This window comes from Cupressus sempervirens, chromosome 1, assembly GCF_028749045.1.
Source record: "Cupressus sempervirens isolate cs-2001-9-10 chromosome 1, ASM2874904v1, whole genome shotgun sequence".
Taxonomy (NCBI): domain Eukaryota; kingdom Viridiplantae; phylum Streptophyta; class Pinopsida; order Cupressales; family Cupressaceae; genus Cupressus; species Cupressus sempervirens.
In genome coordinates, this window is record NC_143118.1 from 286,964,166 (window position 1) to 286,985,955 (window position 21,790).

Here is a 21,790-nt window from a genome sequence, read left to right on the forward strand (position 1 = left end):
GTAGTGGCAATAATTTTAAAAATTATTTAAAGACAAAAAAAAAAAAAGATTTATTATATCCAAGTTGAATATGAAATATTTTGAATTATTCATTGTTATGTTCCATAGTTTTATATTTTATTATTTGAATTAATTTCAAAACTCTTGTATTACTATTTTATAAATTTTATTTCTATAAAGAGATATCTTTATAGATGATTAAATATTAAATATTTTTATAATTTTTATTAATAAATTATTCTTTATCATTAATTAATTAATTATTTACCAACTAATATGAGTAAATAAATATAAATGAATTTCTTACCATACATCTATATTTGCCATATTTACCGTGAACAAATCAAGACATGTATTAAAGTTCAAAAAACACTCCCAAACAATTTGGTTGGCTGGAACTGCGCTGCTGCGATATGCAGCCTTGTTTTCAATGCTTTTACCCTTCTTTTTTCCACCCTCCTTGATTTATTAATTCGAATCTTCCCCCAAGATGGTCCCGACAGACGACCAACTCGTCGATTAATTCAGCCCGTCTTCTAAGGTAGAAATCCCTCTCCCAAGGTTAATTCTTCAGAAATCTGCAAATCCACTCGAGTTTCATACTTCGCATGGTTATTACTTTTCTGCAGTTCCATGTAAGTTATGATATCTCAAATTCCACTTCTCCAGAGTGCATCCAGAACATTTCCTCGGCCACCACGGTACAATTTTGGGCACTCGGAATGCACCGTACTGCCGCGGAATTCTTCCACATTAAGGTCGTTTAAAATAATTTACTGTCTAAAGAAACTAACGACCATCCAAAATGTCCCGCGAAATATTACCAATTTGCAGCATAGGGATTCAAACCGGAAAATCTGTGGGAAAGAAAGGTGCAGCCGGTACAGGCTATCTTGCATTTCGAGTGAAAATGATCAGCACATTGCTGAGAAATGTACTGAATTCAGTACAAATATTAAACCAGGGAGTGCTGTGGAGTTAATGAAATCGAAAGGAAATGTATCCGATGGTAAGGACATGATAACAATTGAAGAGGGCCACGCTGAAAATCTATCCCTAAATGCTGCCAAGGATGAGGAATTGGAAGAACATAGCGTGAATCGATTAGACTTGGATAATTATCAGAATATGTGGCAACAGATGAAGGGTATAGCCCTGTTTGCAGGGCCTGCTCTTGGAATATGGCTATGTGGGCCTCTTATGAGTCTCATTGATACAGCAGTTATTGGCCACAGCAGTTCTTTGGAACTAGCAGCACTTGGTATGCATTAATTTCTAGTCTTTCTAAGGTAGCGTTTTCTTATGTATATTTGGGGCATTGGGTATGCATTCATTTACGCTTTCTGTACGAGGATAATTTCTGTTTATGTCTTTTCAAACTAATGATTTATGGGAACGAAATTATATTCATGATAGCAGAAACTGTGGAACATGAGTGCTCACAAGACCAACGCATTTGACCTATGGAATGCTCTGTGTATAACTGATGCTTAAGCGATATGTACTTGTCTTAAAGAGATACTAGAATGTGCAAATATTGCAGTGGCACATCTATTACAACACCCCCATCCGAAGAAAAAAAAGCTTCCATTAGGAATTGCGTGAGAGACGATGAATTGCAGTAGCATCAAAATTGTAATACTATTAAGTAGCAATGCCTATAGGAGAACGTGCTTCTACCTTGTGCTATACAGAAGGAGAAACTTTTTAACTGTATACAAATAAATCTCGGTTCGCCTATGATATGATATGATATGATCGATTTTAATGACGTCCACGAGACTAAAGTAGTCTATGGGACCCATGCAATCACCCTCCCGAGTCAGGAGCGAAACTAGTCAGTTGCAAAGTTTTGGTTAACTTGTCCCTCCTTCTCTGAATTTTGATAATCAAATCCGCTGTTCTCTTCACTTGATCTTCCTCAAATAAATAGTTGAAGTCCTTGTTCTGCAGTATTTTGTATAATCAGATCTGATGTCGTTGTAAGCCAGGCACTCTTTGACAAAGTGCTGCTTTGTCTCAACTGTTCCCATATTATAGAATAAACATGTTCTGTCTGCCTACTCTTCTTTTGGAACTTGCCATCTACTAGTTTCACATCGCAGCTGATGTGAACTAGTTCTAAGTTGTGCCATCAACATTTTTGCTTTCTAGTTAATAGGTGCCCTTATATAGGCCTTTTCATCATGACTAGAAGTGGGATTAAATTCTTTAATATAATAAGATTTTTTCCGCCCTATGTGTCTTGTCCACAGAATATTGCGGAATTTTTCATTGACAAACTTCTTTATCTTTTTAATGTTATCCGGGCAAGTTTGGATGTTGATATCCCATTTTCGCATCCATTTGTCATTTTGCTTCATCCATGTGCTTTTCCGCCTCACAAGTTTTTCCTCTATTACCAACTTGGGCCAACGATGTGTTTCCAGACCTTGAGTTTTCTTTAAATAGCTTAGCATCCGGATCAATGCGACGGCTTCTAATGGAAAGGAACCCACCTCCACCAAAAGGATTTCATACAAAACTGTGGTCTTGACTTTAGATTGCATGTGATGAAGTGTTTTTGAATTCTTTCTACTTGCCGCCATTTTTGTTCGGACATACTACCGCCCCACACTTCACATCCGTATAGAATAACCGGAGTGACCAGCAAACCAAACAGAGTTTTCATGGTCGTCCAATCCCATAATTCTGTGTTCCTACACTTGTTTTGTAAAGAGTATAACACCTTCTAGCCCCCTTGGATCCTTTTCGATCTGCAAGTATCCCAATTGAGTTTGTTATGAAAATCGATGTCCAAGTATTTGTACTCTTCCACAATCTTAAGGGGGCTATTTTCAAACAGAAACTTGTCTTGTATGCCCCTATTCTTCTTTAGCGAGAAGATCATAATTTTGGTTTTGCTAGTGTTAACTTGCATTCCTACTTCGTGACAAAATTTTTCTAGTGCTTTCAAGTGCTCTTTCAAACCTTTAGTTGTTCTAGCAAGAATTATGAGATCATTTGCATATAAGCGCAATCTTATCACGAAGTGGGCCAGCTGCACCCCCTCACCATTGGTCTTGTTTATCCACTCTTCTAACTTGTCAATATAGAGTCCGAATAATGTTGGAGAAAGCGGACACCCTTGTTTAACCCCGATGTTGCTGTCAAAATCTTCTGATAGCCCTTTTGCCGTTCTGATTTTAGCTTTGACCTGCTCATACAATCTGTAAACCGCTGACCTAAGTTCTTTAGGGACTTCCAACTGTACCATTCTATCCCATAGTTTATTACGTGGCACTATGTCAAATGCTTTTTTAAAGTCCACGAAACAATAAAAAGCCTCTTTCCCCGGAGCGTCCCAAACTTTCTCTATCAAATGTTTGAGAGTGATGCCGTGATCTATAGTAGAGTGTTTTGGTCTAAAGCCTGCTTGCCCTTTTGCACGTTTGCCTTCTGTTTCAGCCCAGTTGCTGATTTTTTGTTCTACCAAGCTGCCAAATAACTTGCCAAATAGTGGATTTCTCATGATGGTTCGGTAATTAGAAGGATTGTTTATATCTCCACTTTTGTGGAGTGGGATCACCACACTTGTTGTCCATTTTACAGGGAAACCTTCTCTATTGACACTGTTGAAAATCTTAGTGATGTGTGGTGTGAGGATTTCAGCACCCCATTTTAAGTATTCCGCTTGTAGCCCATCTATATCTTGCGCTTTGCTAGCAGCTAACCTCCTTATGCCTTGAATAATATCCTTTTCGCTGAATAACTCCCCTGTAGTCTCTGTTTCCATGTTTTTACGTTCTCCTAGATCACATTCGTAGAGAGTCTTGGCATATTCCAGCCATTTGGTTCCTGTTATGTTATTCTCTATCTGAGTTTTTCTCTGCTAAAGCTTTTTCCAAAATTTTCTGGGGTTGTTTTTACCAAGATTAATCAACTCTATTCTTCTTTTGTTCACATACTCTTCTTTTTTTTTTTTAATCAGCTGATCATACTCCTTTCTACTTTCTCTGTTCATGTTCTTTTTCCAATTCTTTTTTGCCATTTTGCACTCCTCATCAAACCAAGGATTGGCCGAAAAAGTGTTCTTGGCTTCTCTTGTGGCCCTAGATCTTTTACACTCCTCCAATGCTTTAATGATAGTAAGAATAAGATTATCCTTGTCCATGAAATGTTGTTTTTCAGACTCAAGATGGTTTCCCGAAACCCTAGACAGCCGCAAAAGAGAGTCTTGGAAAGTATCATGGTTTTCTTGTGTCATTAAAACTTTGCCAGTCGGAATCATCTTCTTCTTCTGTAAAGGTTTTGGGACAATATGTTGATCTTTGAAGTGAGTGGCCACCCTTATCAAGATGGGGTTATGATCAGATTTTAACTCCATGGGGCAATCCTCTATCTCAAAGTTAATTATCTTTGCGACATAGTCTTGCGAGCATATAACATAATCAACAACACTTTGCCCATTGTATCTTTTGCATGTGATTCCACCTGATTTAGGCCACTTTTCCATACCATTGCATGTAACCATGTTATATAGGCAGCATAAGCCTAGTAATTCAACACCAAAATAATTAATCTTTCCCATGCTATCCTGTGAAGATCTTTCCCATTTTTGTGTCCCTTCCTCTTTGAGCCAAACTGGGTCTCTGCTTTCATTGTAACTCTCCTTAAGATTGAGAGTTTGGTTGTTTGCTGTTCTAGCATTGAAATCCTCTATTATCATTATTTCCCCTAAAGAGCTAAAGGCTGCTATGTCTTTTTTGAGTGCAACGAATGGGTTTTCTCGATCCAATCTATGTTTTTAATATATTTTTGAGCCTTTTGGAGCGAAGTAACAGACAACCACCCTTGTAGAAATCTGATTCTCTGTTAATTTTATTCAAATATACTGCTTGTTTACATCTTCTTTCTTTAAGTTTACAAATCTGTTCCAAGTTTCTTTTATTAGAATGGTGATGCCTCCATGCCCCTTACCATTATCTATCTTTTCATTCCTCAGTGATACCTTCTTATACCCTTCAAAATCTGGAACCCTACATCCATCATGTTCATGAGTCTCGGTAAGCATAATGATGTCATTATCTTTAGCTATCGGCCCTAACCCAGGTCCTCTTCTCCAAGGATAACCTCTATAGTTCCAGCTAACTATAGTTAAATGTTCCTGGGTGGGCCCAAGTTCCTATTTATTGCGTGTGATTTTGTCGCTGATTTGGGCTTTGCCATTTTGTAGCCACGCCCACTTGTCATTTTCTCTTGCTGTTTTCACTTTTCCCCATTCCTTCCTCCTTTCTTCTTGCTGAGTTATAGTGAGGTCATCATCAAGATATATGTGTGTGCCTCTAAGAAACTTTCTCTTGCTGAAAATGTTGTTTTTATCCCCTATATTCCTCATTGTCACTCTAACATGTCTGTCTTTGCCTCCTTTAATCCATTTTCCGATTCTTTGTGCTTGTATGGTTGTTCCATGCCAATCTAATTGGTCTTTAAAGAATTCTTTAACTAAATCCGTTGTTTTCTCCTATTCTCCATAGTCTCGTAGCCCTTTGACGACGATATTTGTTGCTTTCTCATTTCTTTTTTTTTCCTCTCTAATCTGTTTCCGAACTTGTTTTTCTATGTTGTCAATAGGAGTGTTTGCTGGCCCCTTTACTATGTTAGCCCATGATCTAACTTCTTCGATTTGTTCTTTGAGTTGATTCTCTTTTATTTTCATATTGGCCATGGCATCTTGTATATTTTTCCTTTGCGGGTTTTTGTCTGCTTCTGTAGCCTCTCCTTCTCCCGTAGTACTTGCTGCTGTCCTCTTTTCCCCTACTTCTTTCTTTAACAATATTAATTCATACTCTCCTTTTTCCATATTAAATTGCAATTTTTGAATTTGTTCTCTAAGTGACTTGACCTCCGCTGCCAGCTTCCAGTTATCCTCAGTAACTCTTTTCATTGTGATACTTTCTATTTGACTCCTCTCTTCAAGTGCCCACACCCTTTCCTTCATAGCTACTAAATCGTTCACAAAGATGTCTGGATACCACGTCATAGGCGTCCTTGTGGGGCTGTAATTATTTGGTAGCCCATCCTCCACTGTGTCTATCACCTGAGAATTATCTGTCTTCCCTTTACCGTTAATATCTCTGATATTATCAAACCGCTTAATTGTTTTAGAGATTTCAGTCGGCCTCAGACTTTGTTCTCCCTCCCTTGCACTGTCTGGGGTTTGTGGAATCGGTTTCGGAAGTAAAGCTGCTAATTTCCCTCTTTTTGCATTTTAAAACTTTCGTATCTTTCTCCGCCTAATTATTCTTTTATATTGTTTGGCATTCACATAGATGTAGTTTCCTCTTGTGGGTGGTCCGCTGGCTTGTGATAAGCTCAGGGTGTTTGTGGGTAAATTACCATTTGTCCCTCCAAGATTGAATGAACTCGTATGTCCGGCTGAGGGTCCTGGAAGAATGAGGAAGCTCCCTTGATTCCACTTGATGATGCTGCTGTGCATTAAACTATCCCCGTATGTCAGGACCAAGCCACTATTGTTAGAGATGTCATTGTGTTTCGTAGCTTCTTCCAGACTTGTTTGCTGTTTTGCTGTTATGGGTGCCATGACTATCTGATTCTCTGCCACCCTATTACTATCAGATCCTGTGTTTTGCAAGGTGGACCCATCAAGTTTTGACTGTGCCTCTCTCATGTTAGGTTGATCAATCAATGATACTTGTACAAGTATCTTCTCCGCAGATGTTTCTGTGATTTCCCCGTTTGTTCCGTCCATGAGGACCATATCGTTCCCACTGGTGCCTTGTTATAGATTTTTTATGGTGTTTTACCGTTGTAAATTTACCAATGCCAGGAGAAGTAACAAAGGAAGCCTGAACAGGTGCAAAATCAGATGTAAGAAAAAGGGAAAAGGCGTACCTGGCATCTGCCTGTCTGCCTATTGGAGGCACATAATGTCGTCTTCAAATGGAACCGAGCTGGAACCCACTGAAAGAGAGGGACACCATAGCAAACAAAATCATCATTTGGAAGCTCGCAAATATGGACCCATTAGTAATAGCAAACCCTTTAGCACTGGATGGTCCCATCGGTTGCTAAGACTACCGACCAAACCCTTAAATCTGCCCCTGCACTGATCAGCTGATAGAGACCGCGTCCTTATTTCCTGTCCTGGTCCCGTGCCTTGTGGACCCCGTATTGATTCTGGTCTGCTATTGTGTACGGGCTTCAAGAAGTGCTGCAAGACGGCGAATGTGATCTCATCTATTTATTTCTTCCGGTTTCTGTATGCTGCTTTTTCTTTCACGACCTGAGGTTAAGCAATGCTGAACCACGCGACTCCAAGCTCCAGCTTACAGATCCAAATGATAGCTTACAGATCCAAATTCCAGTGTGGAGGCAATTCTCCTCATCTATTTAATTTGTATACAAGAAATATATTGGATTACAAATCCGGAAATATAAGAGTAGTGACTAACAAGAACTTTTCAAATTTCTAGCCCTTAGATGAACTCTTCAATCTTCTAGCCCTGAACGGATCAATACGAGTACTAATAGAAGCCATTATGGCAACAACTAGCAACTGAAGAACTGCATGACTAGAGAAACCAATAAAAGAGATAAGGATGATCAACTTTATGCTCTCTCCATCGGATGTTGGTGATTGATGGTGTATCATCTATATACTTGCTATGATTATCATTATGGCACCATTAATTGCGTCTTGCAATCATCTTCTGTCTTGGAAATATCAACTCTATAGCTGACTTGTGTCTTCTTAATTAAGATGCTCTTCTTGCTTGGTATGATGATCATGTTACTATCTTTATTTGAGATGATGACTATTGTCATGATGGTGTTGATGGAGACATCCTTCATCTTGGATTCTGACTTATCTCTTATATCTTATGTTGCTACTAAGTGAAATTTGTCTTATTCTTAATAGTTCACGATTTTGCTGATATTTTATTGCTCCAACTATCTATTTGCTAGGTACATCTTACTATTAACTTTCGTCTAACTAGTTACAGGTGCTCAAGGTCTGCCACTCCTTGACCACATAAATATTTTATTGCTATTATAATATTAAAGCAATAATGGTTAGGCATAAATCTGGGTCGTGGCTTCATTTATGGGTGATCAACAATAGATGCAGCCATTTGAACTTGGAAACTTCACAACAGATAACCCTGAAAATATCAACCGTTGCTAGGGTTATTGGACTTCACAATATAGGGATCTTCTTTTTCACAATGCAACTCTTAAATTTGCACGATCACAAGTCACCAAAATGAATGCAAACTCAGAATCTAACCTTTCTCTTTAACCATAGGTTTCTGCTATAGATGCATTTGATCCTGTGTAGCTGGACACCAAAAAGCTACTTCTGTGTATGCATAGAGGACACATTTACCTTTGCAAGTCTCCACAAAGACTTGGAATGCTTTGGAAAGACCTTCATAATTCCTGCCATGCTGAAAAAATGCAGCATACCAACCATAAGGGGGTTCTTAATTTCTTGAATGAAAAATCCCACTTGGGCAATGCTCGTTATCTAGTTTTCGGATGAATCATGAAACATTTGCACCACCATGTGATGCAAACTCATCCTTTGCCTTGTCTTCTTCATTCTCATCAGACTGCTCTACCCATATCTTTTGCATCTTCTTGTTTTCCTCATCTACATCAATTTTCTTCACTAGAGTAGACATACTATTATCTCCCCATCCTTAAGATGATATCACATTAGCCATTAAGTACTTTTGTGATTAGGGAGTGGTAGTCCTGGAGCATCTACAACATTTTTGCCATATCTTGACGGCGAGTAGGAATTAATGTTGGCGAGCATGGAAGATGAAAAAAGACTTGTTCGTGCAAGTATTTCTGTTGTGAGTCATTTGGCTTACTCTGCAAGGGTTGCTGATGTGTAACATGCGATGCATTTCATATTGGGTTGTTGTAGGTGTGAATTATCATTGGCAAATGTTGTATTCTTATTATATTGTGTGAGACACTTTATGTAATATCTGTGTAGATGCTTATGAAGGTGTGTATGTCTTAGCATGGTCATATGTAATTATTTGTACATTGGGGAAGCCCTAATAGGCTGACCTAATCAATTATTTGTAATGGGTATAAAGGAAAGTTATTTTCCTTGTTTGGGATGTATGTATTAGACGTATAGGTGTGAGGCTTGATGTTGGATTATCAGAGCAGAGCAAACCAAAGAAATTGTTTGGATGTTTGTAACGAGGTATAAGTGGAATCTATCATTCCTAGTGGACTTCAAAGGAACTATTTTGGCAAGTAAGTTGCAAATCAACCTGTTCATGCTTATTGGATATGTTAACCTAAAAGATGTATCTTTCACTTTTGTTAGAGCATTTGGACAGTAGGTCTGCTTGTTCTCATTAACCTTTAACATGGTTAGAACCTTCTAACAAGGGTTCAAGGTCTTCTAACATAGATCTATCCTTTAACAGGGATAGTTGTACTAAATGCACTTTTTTTGACTCCTAACATGGTTATATCCTTTCACAAGGAACTTATATATTAGTACATTGTTTCATGGGTGACATCCCCACAAGGTTTTTCCCTTTGATCAAGGGTTTTCTTCAAAAACAAAAATCAGTGTGTTATGGTGTATGGTTTCTTGTTGTTGTGCTTCATTGTTTTGTTGGTGATTGGCAATCAGTTTAATAAAGTTGGATTTAATTATATTTACTCACAATTGATTCACCCCCCCTCTTAGTTGTGGTGTGTGGACTTTATTTAATAACAAGGCAACCATCATGTTAACTGTTGGGACTCAAAATTGCAAGAGGATTTTGAGTACAATATTTGAAAACTTTGCTAAATGAGCCCCTATAAATGCTTTTTATGCATATCTACCTAACTATCATTTTGAGGCCTATGATGCATTAAAGGTTTTTCTCACCTTTCATTCAGTATATGCATGTGTCTCATGATCATAAGTTGCAATCACAAATCATTTCGTGAAGTGTCATTTTGAGCATTTGAGAAATCTGCATTTTCCTTTCAAGTGTCAAACAATGTTTAGAAGCCTAGTTTGCATTTGAATATCTTGTACCCGGTAAAGTGTCACAACTCGCCACTTTGGGAATGTTTAGTATGCATATCAAAGAACCTATGTTTCATATTTCAAGTCGTTTCAACATATTTGATAGGGTTTTGAGTTTCTCAAAGTTAGATGTTTATCTTTGTCGTGATTTTGAACTTTGCATGTAAATCCGGGAAGCCCTGTTTGACAATAAATATTTTATGACCTGTTGAGTATCTTGGGGAAATGGTCATACGTTTGTGTTGTAGTTATAAATGACATCCTATGTTTGCAAATTGAGGTCCTGATGAATCCGTCTGATAAGTTTTCCAAGCTGATTTCAATTGCAAAAATTCAAAGTTGCCCAATTGTCTTTTATGACAGTTCGTTAGTAGACCACTTTGATTTGGTATAGTTTTGACCCAGTTGACCCCAAATGAAGAATTTCCTTTTCTACTGCATTCTAGGTGTCAGAGACATGTTATGTTCTAGATTTGAGTTTATGACGAATCTGTTTGACTAGTTTTCAAATGCGATTCCAAGCGCAATTTTTAAGGTTTTACTACTAATCAAATATGTAGATTGGTCAGGAGGCCTGTTTGGGATGTTGTAACTTTGAATCTGCGATAGGTGAGCCTAAACAGATTTCATCACTATATTCTAGACTAAAAATTCTTCCAGTGTGCCAATTTCCAAGTCTTGACCAATCTATTTGCACACTTTCCCAGGTCCATTCCATTTGCAAAAACTCTATTTTATTAGTTTACCTAGTTCTGCAATTCTTGGAACCTAACTTCGCATGCTTGCCAAATCTGCCCAGATTATCATTATGAGCCCAAATTGCGTATTTATATTGTCCATATGACACTAAACCTGTGTGCTAAGTTTCATTTTCCTAAGTATCGTTGGACTTGTTTTTGAAGCCAAAACTGAATGCTACTTTCTATTTCTAACATTATGTTTGTAGAATCAATTTTAAAAAGGGCAATTTTGATGGTTAATATCTTTTGACCCTGATGTCGTCATGAGATAAGATTTTGCCGGATGAAAGTATGTAGATCATAGAGCGTTAATGTAAGTTTTTAGAGCTGGTTGTTTGATTTTGTTAGTTTTTTATATCTAGTTCAGAGGCCTCTTGACACAAAATGGACAGTTTGCAAAAAAGGGTAAAACTTGAGGTTTAATCAGTCGATCAATGATCAATTTTAAGTGTAATCAGCAATGAGTTCAGATGGATCAGTTTGAAGGGTTGGTTGAATGAGTTTGAATTTTTTTTAAGCTAGACCCACTTAGTGCCCGACTAGATTCATCAGAGCTAATGGGACAGTGTGAGATTTGAAGAGTTTTAAAATAGATTATGATGATTTTGATCATTGTAATGTATCAAGGAGTTCACATATCATCCTTTTCTAGATCAAATGGATGTGTGAGATTATATACAAGAGAATGAAGGATGGAATTAAGAATGCAAAGGAAAGGTTCCAAGGTTCATATCTGTTGACATCTCTGATAACAATAGACATCCCTTTGATACTATTATCTAAGCCTTTTCTCATGAGATTTTGTGTTATGAATTCTCCAGTAGCATGAGTGTCAAATCCAGGAGGTGGTTATGCATTTACCCTTGTCATAACTGTAAGAAAAGTTAAGAGCGTTCATTATTGAATTCTCCTACTGATCTATTCGCGGTCTTTGCAAAGCATTTGTGCATTGACCTTGTCATGACTTTGGCCAAGGAGGGAGTGTGCGGCCAGAGGATAACTCATATGAATGATGATCCTGCCCAATGATGATTTCTCATGCTTGATGCTGCTCGAAGTGGTAATTGATATGCTTAACAACTCAATCATTGAATGAACTAATAACGGGGCATGAACTCGTAAAGGGATTAGTCAAAAAAATATAAATTGCTAGAACCCACCCAGCAATCATCCATGACACCATTCAATGATGAATATTATGGATCATCTTACCAATTTGCTCATTTTGCTCGCAAAACCACAATGAAACAAGTAGAATTATGCATTTGTCCTCCTCTAAGTAGCGGTGTTTCTGTCCATATTGCCCGACCAGAACTAATATTGATGAAGTTATATTACCAGCAGTGAAACAGAGCATGTGCGTGGGATTTGTTCTGGTTAATCATGAATTTTGGCTCATAAACCAGGTTGCCAACAACATATGGGTGTGTGAATGGATTGATTCGAACGTCCTCCACTCTGTTTCCAAAACATCCTACGTAAACCTGTAGATGCATATTCTTATTGCAGAAACTAATGAGTGATTGGGGGGGGGGGTAGGTTTTGCGTTGAGTGTTTGGAGTATGAGGTCAAAGGGGCATTCAAATCAAGTTGTAGGGCTGTTAGAGCAATGTAAATGGTGCAACAACTTACAAAATGGAGCAGTTGACGCAGGCAGACTGATAAAATGAGTTGATATTGTCGCATAACACTGAAGGAAATAGGGGTGCACAGGGGTAAATTTAAAAGGGACAGTTGGCAACATCTTTAAAGTGATTGCAACCAAAATCACAAACCTCCTTTCCTGAACTCGTTCCTAAATTTGTTTGCGGAATCACCGAGTGTATGAATTTGAATGAGGGAGTTGATTTGACCAGACAGATTTAGCATAGGGTTTTCATTCATATCAAAAATTGCGATGGGAGTGCCATGAGATCTTGTGTAAATGCAATTTCAAAGAAGCTTGTGTTAAGTAAAATGTTATTTTCTCCATTAATGACATTGTTTCATGGTATGATTGTTATTACTTGGACCCATTGTGACATCCACAACAAACAAAGAGTGGGCTTTTGGTGTACTGCAACTTCAACATGCCTGCTATACATTGTCTCCATGCTCGCGCATGAAGCTTTTGAAAATGGGCACAGGGACATTATCCCATATGCACTATGTTTTGTTATTTTTAAGTGTAGTTAGGTAAGAACTCTTGAAAAGAGACATGACTTGAGTGCTCGGCTCTTTAGACAAGGAGATAGACTTGCACGTGTGGGTCCCAACTCAGTTAAATCAAAATTATTTCCCCTTTTATCTTTAAGAGTTGAAAGGAAGACCCTCACTTAGCTTGTGAATGCATAGGTTATGTTACTAACTATTTCATACCTTTTTTATTGCATGAGTGAAGAAGAAGCAAGGGTTAATTTGCTTTGTCTAGATTTAGATCTGTATTCTTACACTAGTCATATGGATGAATCTAAGGTCTACCCGCTTAGGTTTTGCAGAGCCTGAAGTGTAGGAGTATAGCCTTATAGTTGGCCCATGTTCTAATTAGAGTGCATCCATCATAGGATTTAGCTGCCCTTAGATGCGTTTTGTTTCAACTTCTTGGTTGTTAAAATCACTGTCAAATCAGGAGCCAACATTAACAACGCCTTCTAAGGCCTCTGGGATCTCTATTAATGGGTGAACTCATTAACAACATATGTATGGAAGAGATCCCACGTCTAACCAAGCTTTTTGTCTCTAAAAATGCATATGATTAACCATTACAATACATATTGTCTCTAAGAGATTCTCTACAAATCTCTCTAGGTTCCAGTTTGGAATCTTGACACTCAATTAAGAATGCCCTCTAATCTCTGAGTTCTCTTAAGAGAAACTTGACATTCTAACGAATGCCCTTTAACAAGTTCTTACTTGGTCTCTATGAAAACTATAAAGTTCTCATCTCAAGCATGATTATCAATCCTTGATTAATAATTCTATTTATCAAATCATTCATATTTATGTCTCATATAAAAATATAAAGTGAACATACTTATGGTTCCCTTTAATTATGCACTATATAATTCTTCACAGAATATATATTATTTTAATTCTCTATATCATTTTTCAAAATATGTAATAATTTAGTTCTCTATTTCCTCTACTCTATTTGTTTTTCATTCCAACTCTCTTTGAATATGATTGTTTTCTAGTCCTTCCATATTTTATTTGTCATCTATGTCCTAAAAAGTTGGGACCCTTCATAATCATAATCCTTTCAAAATGTCACAACATGTCATAATTACAACTCTTTGAAAGAGTCACAACACTTTATAATGACAACCTTTATGAAGAGTCACAACCACCCTTTTGAAGAGTCACATTCTTCCATCATTTCAACCTTTTGAAAAAGTCCCTTCTTTATTTTCTTTTCATTTTCGCCCTCTTTCATTAATCCTTCTTTAACTCCCATCTCCTCTACTTCTTGCTTTCTCTTTAAAATGAACTCTTCTCCCTTTTATATCTTAATTTGAAGGAGTCACATCTCTTATTAAATGTCTCTTGACTTCTCATTAGATTTAGTTAATTTATATTATTCTATATTATATTATTTACTTATTTATTTTGTATTCCCTTTTGAAGAGTCACATTCTTCCATTATTTCAACCTTTTGAAAAAGTCCCTTCTTTATTTTCTTTTCATTTTTGCCCTCTTTCATTAATCCTTCTTTAACTCCCATCTCCTCTACTTCTTGCTTTCTCTTTAAAATGAACTCTTTTCGCTTTTATATCTTAATTTGAAGGAGTCACATCTCTTATTACACGTCTCTTGACTTCTCATTAGATTTAGTTAATTTATATTATTCTATATTATATTATTTATTTACTTATTTATTTTGTATTTATTATTTTTATTATTAAATCCTATTTAAAAAGGTAACATACCTTTTATAGTATTCCCTCTTGTATTTAATTTAATTTATTCATTCATTCATTATAATTTTATTTTTATTTAATTGTTTTGAATCATATACTAAATATTATTTTATTCATAATAGATTTTATATGTTTAATTATTACTTCTTATTTTTTATATTTTAATATATGATTTAATTATCATTATTTATTTAATAATATTGTATAATTTAAAAATATTAAAATTCTAAAGTTATATATCTTCACAATGTCATGAGGATAAAGATGAATCGAGTGATACTAGTTCTGAAACTTCGTGGGATGGTGATCATTTCGTTGATGGAGTAAGTTTGAGTAATAACACTTGTGTTGAACCAGGATTATAGAGTTGTCCTCTATGCATACGGAAGGCTTCTACTCTCCAACTCAAATTTTGACACCGAGTTCTTATGCTATGGTAGCTATCCATTTATTGATTGGTGATTTTTTCTTTATGCCTACTTCAGTTATTAGTGGCTACTCTGCTTGGTTTACCATTATATTAATAGATTTGGCTTGGCCGACAAAAGTTAGCAAGTTGCAGGCAAATACGTGCAAACATTGCATCTTAAGGCACGCACCTTATGAGATGATTACCCTTCCAGTATAGGGGCACAGTGACAACATTGCTATCATTTATATCACTGACCCAAATAATGGCAACGACATTTGGGGGTCCAATAAGTTGATATTAGTGCATATTGGAGTTGTCTTTTCCAAACTTATGGTGATCTACTTGTTTAGTTGGCTGGTCCAGAAAGATAGTAGATTGATGAACCTCTTTTCCTACTTGTAGGATCGTGTTGACAGGCTGATTTGGGATCTAGGATTGACAGAATAAGAGCTTCACATTTCAGGGTTCTTAATGAGTGGGTTCACAACTTGGGGCATATTGTTGTTATCTTTAGAGTAACGCAACAGGAAGATGAAGTAGAGTTTTTCAGACTGACTTGGTATCTATGAATCTTATGGATGGATGAGTTGCATCCTAACATTGGGGTTCACAACATGACATGTCTCGATTTGAGAGATACCAAAATGAGCTATAGAGCAGCTTGCAGGTTGAGATCTTAGTATTAGTGTGCAAATTCATGATTGCTTGAGGACAAGCAATCTCAAGGAGGGAGGACTGTAATGTCCCCTTTTTAGGACATTAGAAATCGTAAAGCCATATTCATAAAATATTAAAAGTGACTTATTTGAGGTTTAGTGCAAAGTACTAAAAGTCATTTTATTATTTAGAAGAGGGTAAAAAGGTGACAAAAAAGAAAGAAGGCAAAAAGACAGGAATAGGGAAGTTGAAGGGTCATAGGGTTGTTCCTTAAAAGAACAAAGGAGAGCTCATTTTTCAGCATGCTTGGACTTTGGTTTGGATTTCAATTTTCTCTTGGAGAAACTTGGGGGAGGTTTTCAGCTTTCATGTTTAGAACTTGAGGACGGAAATCTTCAGGCTCTTGGTGGATTGGACGCCAACCAAGTTGATCAACTGTTGTGAATTATCGACAGAGTTGATATATGGATTTGCAGGTTCATTTTCTAGTTGTTCTAATCTGACCAAGATACTGTATTTAAGATTGGAATTTATTATGTTATTGTATTGCTGTTTATTATAAAGCAATAACAATTCTGAGGATCTGTACATAAGTATTTGCTGGTTATTTTACTGGTTAATGTGAAATCTGTTGCAAATTTTATCTGTTTATATTTCGAAAATATATTTGAGGAAATTTTGGGGAGAATCTCCAAGCAGGATATTATACCCACTTCAAATGCTTTGGAATATACATGAATTATCTAAACATGCCATCTCTGATCAATGCCGACAATCTATCCACATCAATAACAATACTTATATAGTCTCTCGATATAGCAACCTTCTAGAACCAGCAGATACACAACTGAATTTATACTTCTAGACCATAGCTGACATCAATGACAATGGCAATATATATTTGTGTCAGTAATGGGTCTGGTTTTATTCTGTTGTTTATTTTGGCTTACCATAGATATCTTAGCCATGGGTGAGTTCACTTGAGCATCTGCAGTTGGGGCTTTATTTGTTTTTAGTATGTTGTGGCTTATGATTAGATTTTGGCTCAGAAATAAGGTCTATGAGGATTTTTGTTTAGGTAAGTTGGGTATTATTGGCATTTTGGAAGTTGGGATAGCTAATTTTAATTCATTCTATGACTTGTCAAATGCAAGACATTTGATGTTTCTTGATTATTAAGAGCAGAAATTGCTTCATTAGTAGTAATTGTGTGATTTTTTGCTTTTATTGCTTAGTATTTGGATGGCTCAATGTATAACTTTGAGTTTGTATTGTAAATCTTTATGTTGCCTGACCTTTAGGGAATCTTGGAAGTGTTTGTATGTCACAATTTCATAGTCAAAGTCTTTACTTATAGAATATGATGGCATGCTTTTTGATTACAATGATACTTATCCTAGGAATGCCATAAACTAACATTCTGCCAATGGAATTTTGAAGGTTTATATCAATGGCGAGCATGCTTAGTTACATTTAGATCTCTAGGTTTAGGAGGTATGATGTGTCTAGCTTATTTGTGATTTAAAGGTGGATGGGGCAGATTGTTTGGCTGAGGCTAAAGTGGAATGCATTTCAACATTTGAAGTGATGGATTTAGGTTGTTGCTATGTGAAGTGCACATGAGTAGTGTTGATTGCAATTCTAGGGTCAAATAGTCTATCTTGAGTATCAAATAATGAAAGGAAACTAGCTGATCCTAAAGAGTGGTACTAAGCAAGTTATAGATTCTACAGACTAGTAGAATAATGATACAAAACAAGATTTACCTTGGAAACTCTTATGGGAATAGGCCCATATAGTGATAGCCCCATTTGATTATATAATGTGCTATAGGAGATATTCAGTCATGTCTGGAAAATTTTTGGCAGGATATACCCATCATACAAAGGCCATGTAGAACTCCAATCCAAACCCTGAATAAATAGGCGAGAGGTAACTGGGAAATTAGAAGTGCTTAACAAGATCACAGACTTAAACCATGAGCTGCAATCCATGGGTCAAAATTGATCCAATTGGACAAATGCATCCACCTCTTCAATGCAATTCGCCAAACATAGAATATAACTCCCAATTAGGATCTCGATCCCTTTAATGGAGGAGCTTAGACATTTTGGGTGTGTTTTTGATTGAAGGCTTGATGATGGCTACACTTTATCAAATAAGTGGATGGTCCATTCTCTACAGTTTCTAAATAGTTACATTGCATGCTAACATCTGTTCAATTGTTTTGAGATGCTATGTCATGGACAAGAAAACTGATACTTCACATGGGTGCTGAAAAAAAATTAGCCATAGTATTGATTGTAATAATATGGTAAAATTTTCCATATCATACTTTTTTACACAGTCTTCTAATTTGGTAAATTACCAATGGGTTGGCCAATGATATGTATCCTCAGATTGCACTGTCGCTGCAGTAATCAAGGTATTGAAGACAAGCCATTTGCAACCATGTTACAAAAACTTGGTTTATTGAATTTTCTATAAAATTAAAGGGCATGCCAGATCGCTAAATGTTGGTTGACTAATTGTCTTTCTTTTCTCAATGTGAAGTACAGGACCAGGCACTGTTCTGTGTGATTACTTAAGCTATGTCTTCATGTTCCTACCTATTGCTACATCAAATATTGTTGCATCTTCTCTTGCTCGAAAGGTCAGCTCAAGTACATATTGATTAAGCTAGTATCATGAATCAAGGAGACATTGACTTTTTTATTGTAAGAAGATTGACTTAAAAGTTTAGTTGAATTCTGATAATTGATAAACCCTCATATAATTTGTTTTGAATTATCAAAATACCATATATGTAAGAAAAAGTAAATAATATTATTGGTTTTTTTTTTTTTTTTCTTGAATAATGTCACCAGACATTAGAGGTTTTTGCATATGATCAGAAAATGAATTTTATGTTATTTTCCATCTTAACCATCTTCTTTTGCAAAATATTTGTTAGCTTTGATTAGAAATTAATAGTTATGGTATTTAAGAGCAAAAACAATGAACAGGAAATAAGAAATACCTTTTTCCTTACTTTGTTTTCTACCTTACAATTTATACCTAGAGTTTCTGGTATCTGCTGCATTTCATTTCTGAGAACACTACCTAGGGGAAGAAACTCTAGTTTGACAAGTGTTCTCACTAATTTTTGCTTGGCTAAAATTGTGGATATCCCTGCAAAATTCACCAAGTTTTGACATCCTAAGGCCTTAAGAATCATTTTTGACGTGTGTTTCCATACCCTAGGCATTCATCAACATGACAAAGGTCCTTGGTTTACGTTTCGTCTAGTTCCCTGTCTAAAGGTTGGCTTTTCCTTCAATTTTGTGTTTCAAAGGTTGCATTGCAAGTCTTTCTTTAAAAATTGGATCCCTGGCCTGCAATTGCAAGTGAACTTGCACTTGCAATCTGTGATATCCCCAATCTCAGAGGTCAAATTAATTAAATAATAAATATAATATATAAATGATTAATAAATAGTAATAATATGATATAATATAATATAATAATATATTATTAGTGTAACAATAATATTTATATCTTTATAACTAAATAAAAATAAAAATATTTTTGTGACCAGTTATTAATAATATATTGCTAAGACATGATCAGCATATAACAATGATAATGTTTAAAGTAATACATATTATTATAAATTGACAAATAATAAAGTATACTTCAAATAACATAGATAAATAAATAAAAATATCAATATTATTATTTCATAGCTAAACTCACGATTCAAATACATATATAATCTCGATATAATATAATATAATATTTTTATAACATATAACGTCAATTACAACCAATATTTCCTAATATGAATGGATAGTTAACATATATGCTAAACGATATGTATATGATTCATATAAACAATCAATATTTTACAAAGAGATGCATCTAATCGATATGTCTCTTGGAGAAGGCACAAGGAAGAATATTAAGCAGGATAGGGTTCAAATAAGGAAGGTGTGGAAGGTCTTAGGAAAAGCAGATCATAGAATACAATACATCTCTGATAACAAATAATAATTCATCTCTGGTAAGAAGAAACAAGTGACTCCCAGTCATCACATAAGACAAAGGACAGCGAATAGGGAAAGACTGTTGAAATATGAAATGGAGACCATCACAGAGAGGAGGCGAATTCAGTAATAGAACTGACTAGCACAGGTAGACGACATCATATAGCCATAACCCCACTGAACAAGAAGACCCACGGTAGGTAGCGTGACCCAATCTGTCACATACACATCATATTGCATTCAAATTATATACTGTTCATTCCTTGTCAACGTTGACACCTCTAATCGGCCAAAGACATAGCCCATGGAAATATACACACAAATAGAAGGACTATTATTCCTTTAACTATCATCACAATAGACGAGACATACTCGATAGAGTAATCACATATTATAGAAAAAGGAACCAATATCGTCCAGCAAGAAATAATAAAACTGTAATATTCTAATATATCTAAAACGGGAGTGAGTTCAAGGATTGCTCTCATAACACACTGGGAGTCACACTTTCCGTATCAAGTTTGCCGGCATCAATTACTTTATTCTCTCTTTATATGAGAAAAGAGGAGTTCTAATAGAGTTTGATCATTATCAATTGGTAACTTATTAGTGTCCCATTCTCATTCCAGTCATTCAACATTCAAAAGAAATCATCGACTCTATCTAATTTAGTGAAGCAGCGTAATCTCTTAGGGGTTATCGGTGTACTAAGGAACTCATTCTACAACTGATATCAGAATATTACAAACTGATAAGACTATTTCAGAGTTTCAATTGGGGTCATTATAAGGATAGAAATATTATATTTCAAAACATTAAATTATTTACCATCACTAGCTGATATATTATATTAGAGATTCAATCTAAAACAACAGTTGAAATTTGATATAATTCCTATTACTTGGTTGAAGTAGATAAAACTTTGATAGAGGGTGTGGTAAGTGGAAATAGCTGCCTGACATTCAAACTGATTAACTAGGGGACATTACAGTGGTATCAGAGCATAGTCCTGCCATCTTGTGAGTGAAGTCTTATGGAAACTTACGAGAGAAGAACAAATAAAACTGCAATGACTTAGCAAATGAAGTGAGAACATATATGGAGCAGACCCACCAGACCAACCAAACTATATTGAATCAAATGGAGAAGTCAAATCAGGCCCTCTTGCAAGCATTACAGAACATGGGGAACTCGATCAATAATTTGAGAAGTCAACCTAACATAAGGAGAGAAACTAATTCAGTCCATTCTGAAAATAACAATGTAACTTCAAGCTCCAGCCTTCCTCAACTTGCATTCCTATCTAGAAGAGTAAATCTAAGGGAGGAGGAAGGGGTCGAGCAATCCCTAACTAGTATGGAAGAAATTGCAAGGGCTTACGTAGCTCTAGAACCCACCATTAGGGAAGTGATATCATTTAGAGAATTTTGTGAAGATAAACGAAGGGAGACATCTAGAAGGACGGTAAATGAAGAACTTAAACATAAAATTAACAAAATAAAGCTCCCACATTTTGATGGTTCAGAAAAGATTACACTGCACCAATGGTTACAAAAATTAAACACATTTTTTAATTCTAAATCCTATGATGGAAGAAGATGCATTGCAATTCACTATAGTACATCTAGAGGGAGCTGTACATGATTGGTGGACCCATGGACGTATCTCATTGGGACATAAAGATATAAAATCCTATGAAGAATTCTCCCAAAAGCTCATGAACAGATTTGATGATAAGGACATTGAATGGTATTTTCAAGAACTAACTCAACTTAGACAAACTGGAACAGTAGAAGACTATGCTCACAAATTCCTGGAGTTATCAGTTATGGTTCCAGACCTTTCCCAAAAGAGACTCACTCATATATTTATAGAAGGATTGAAAGACTCCACCAGGCACTCTGTTAAACCACATGAACCACGAAACTTGGAAGAAACCATTAGAAAAGCAAAAATGGTAGAATCAAATCTTTCAAAGGAAAGATCTAAGAATTTCTCAGCAA

The 21,790-nt window shown here is 35.9% G+C and overlaps 1 protein-coding gene across 3 annotated transcripts in view; it reads left to right on the plus strand.

The window, feature by feature from the left end:
- Positions 1-353: 353 nt before the first annotated feature.
- LOC149577218 (protein DETOXIFICATION 46, chloroplastic-like) overlaps positions 354-21,790 on the plus strand; it is a 236,674-nt gene continuing 215,237 nt past the window's right edge. For 2 of the 3 annotated variants that reach the window (XM_089822742.1, XM_089822733.1), the window contains exons 1-2: positions 393-1,261; positions 18,321-18,415. In XM_089822742.1, coding sequence (XP_089678868.1) covers positions 643-1,261; positions 18,321-18,415 — 714 coding nt within the window. In that variant the 5' untranslated portion in view covers positions 393-642. Of the gene's footprint in view, positions 1,262-18,320; positions 18,416-21,790 lie in introns of all 3 variants that reach the window. The other variant, XM_089822725.1, reaches the window with a different exon arrangement.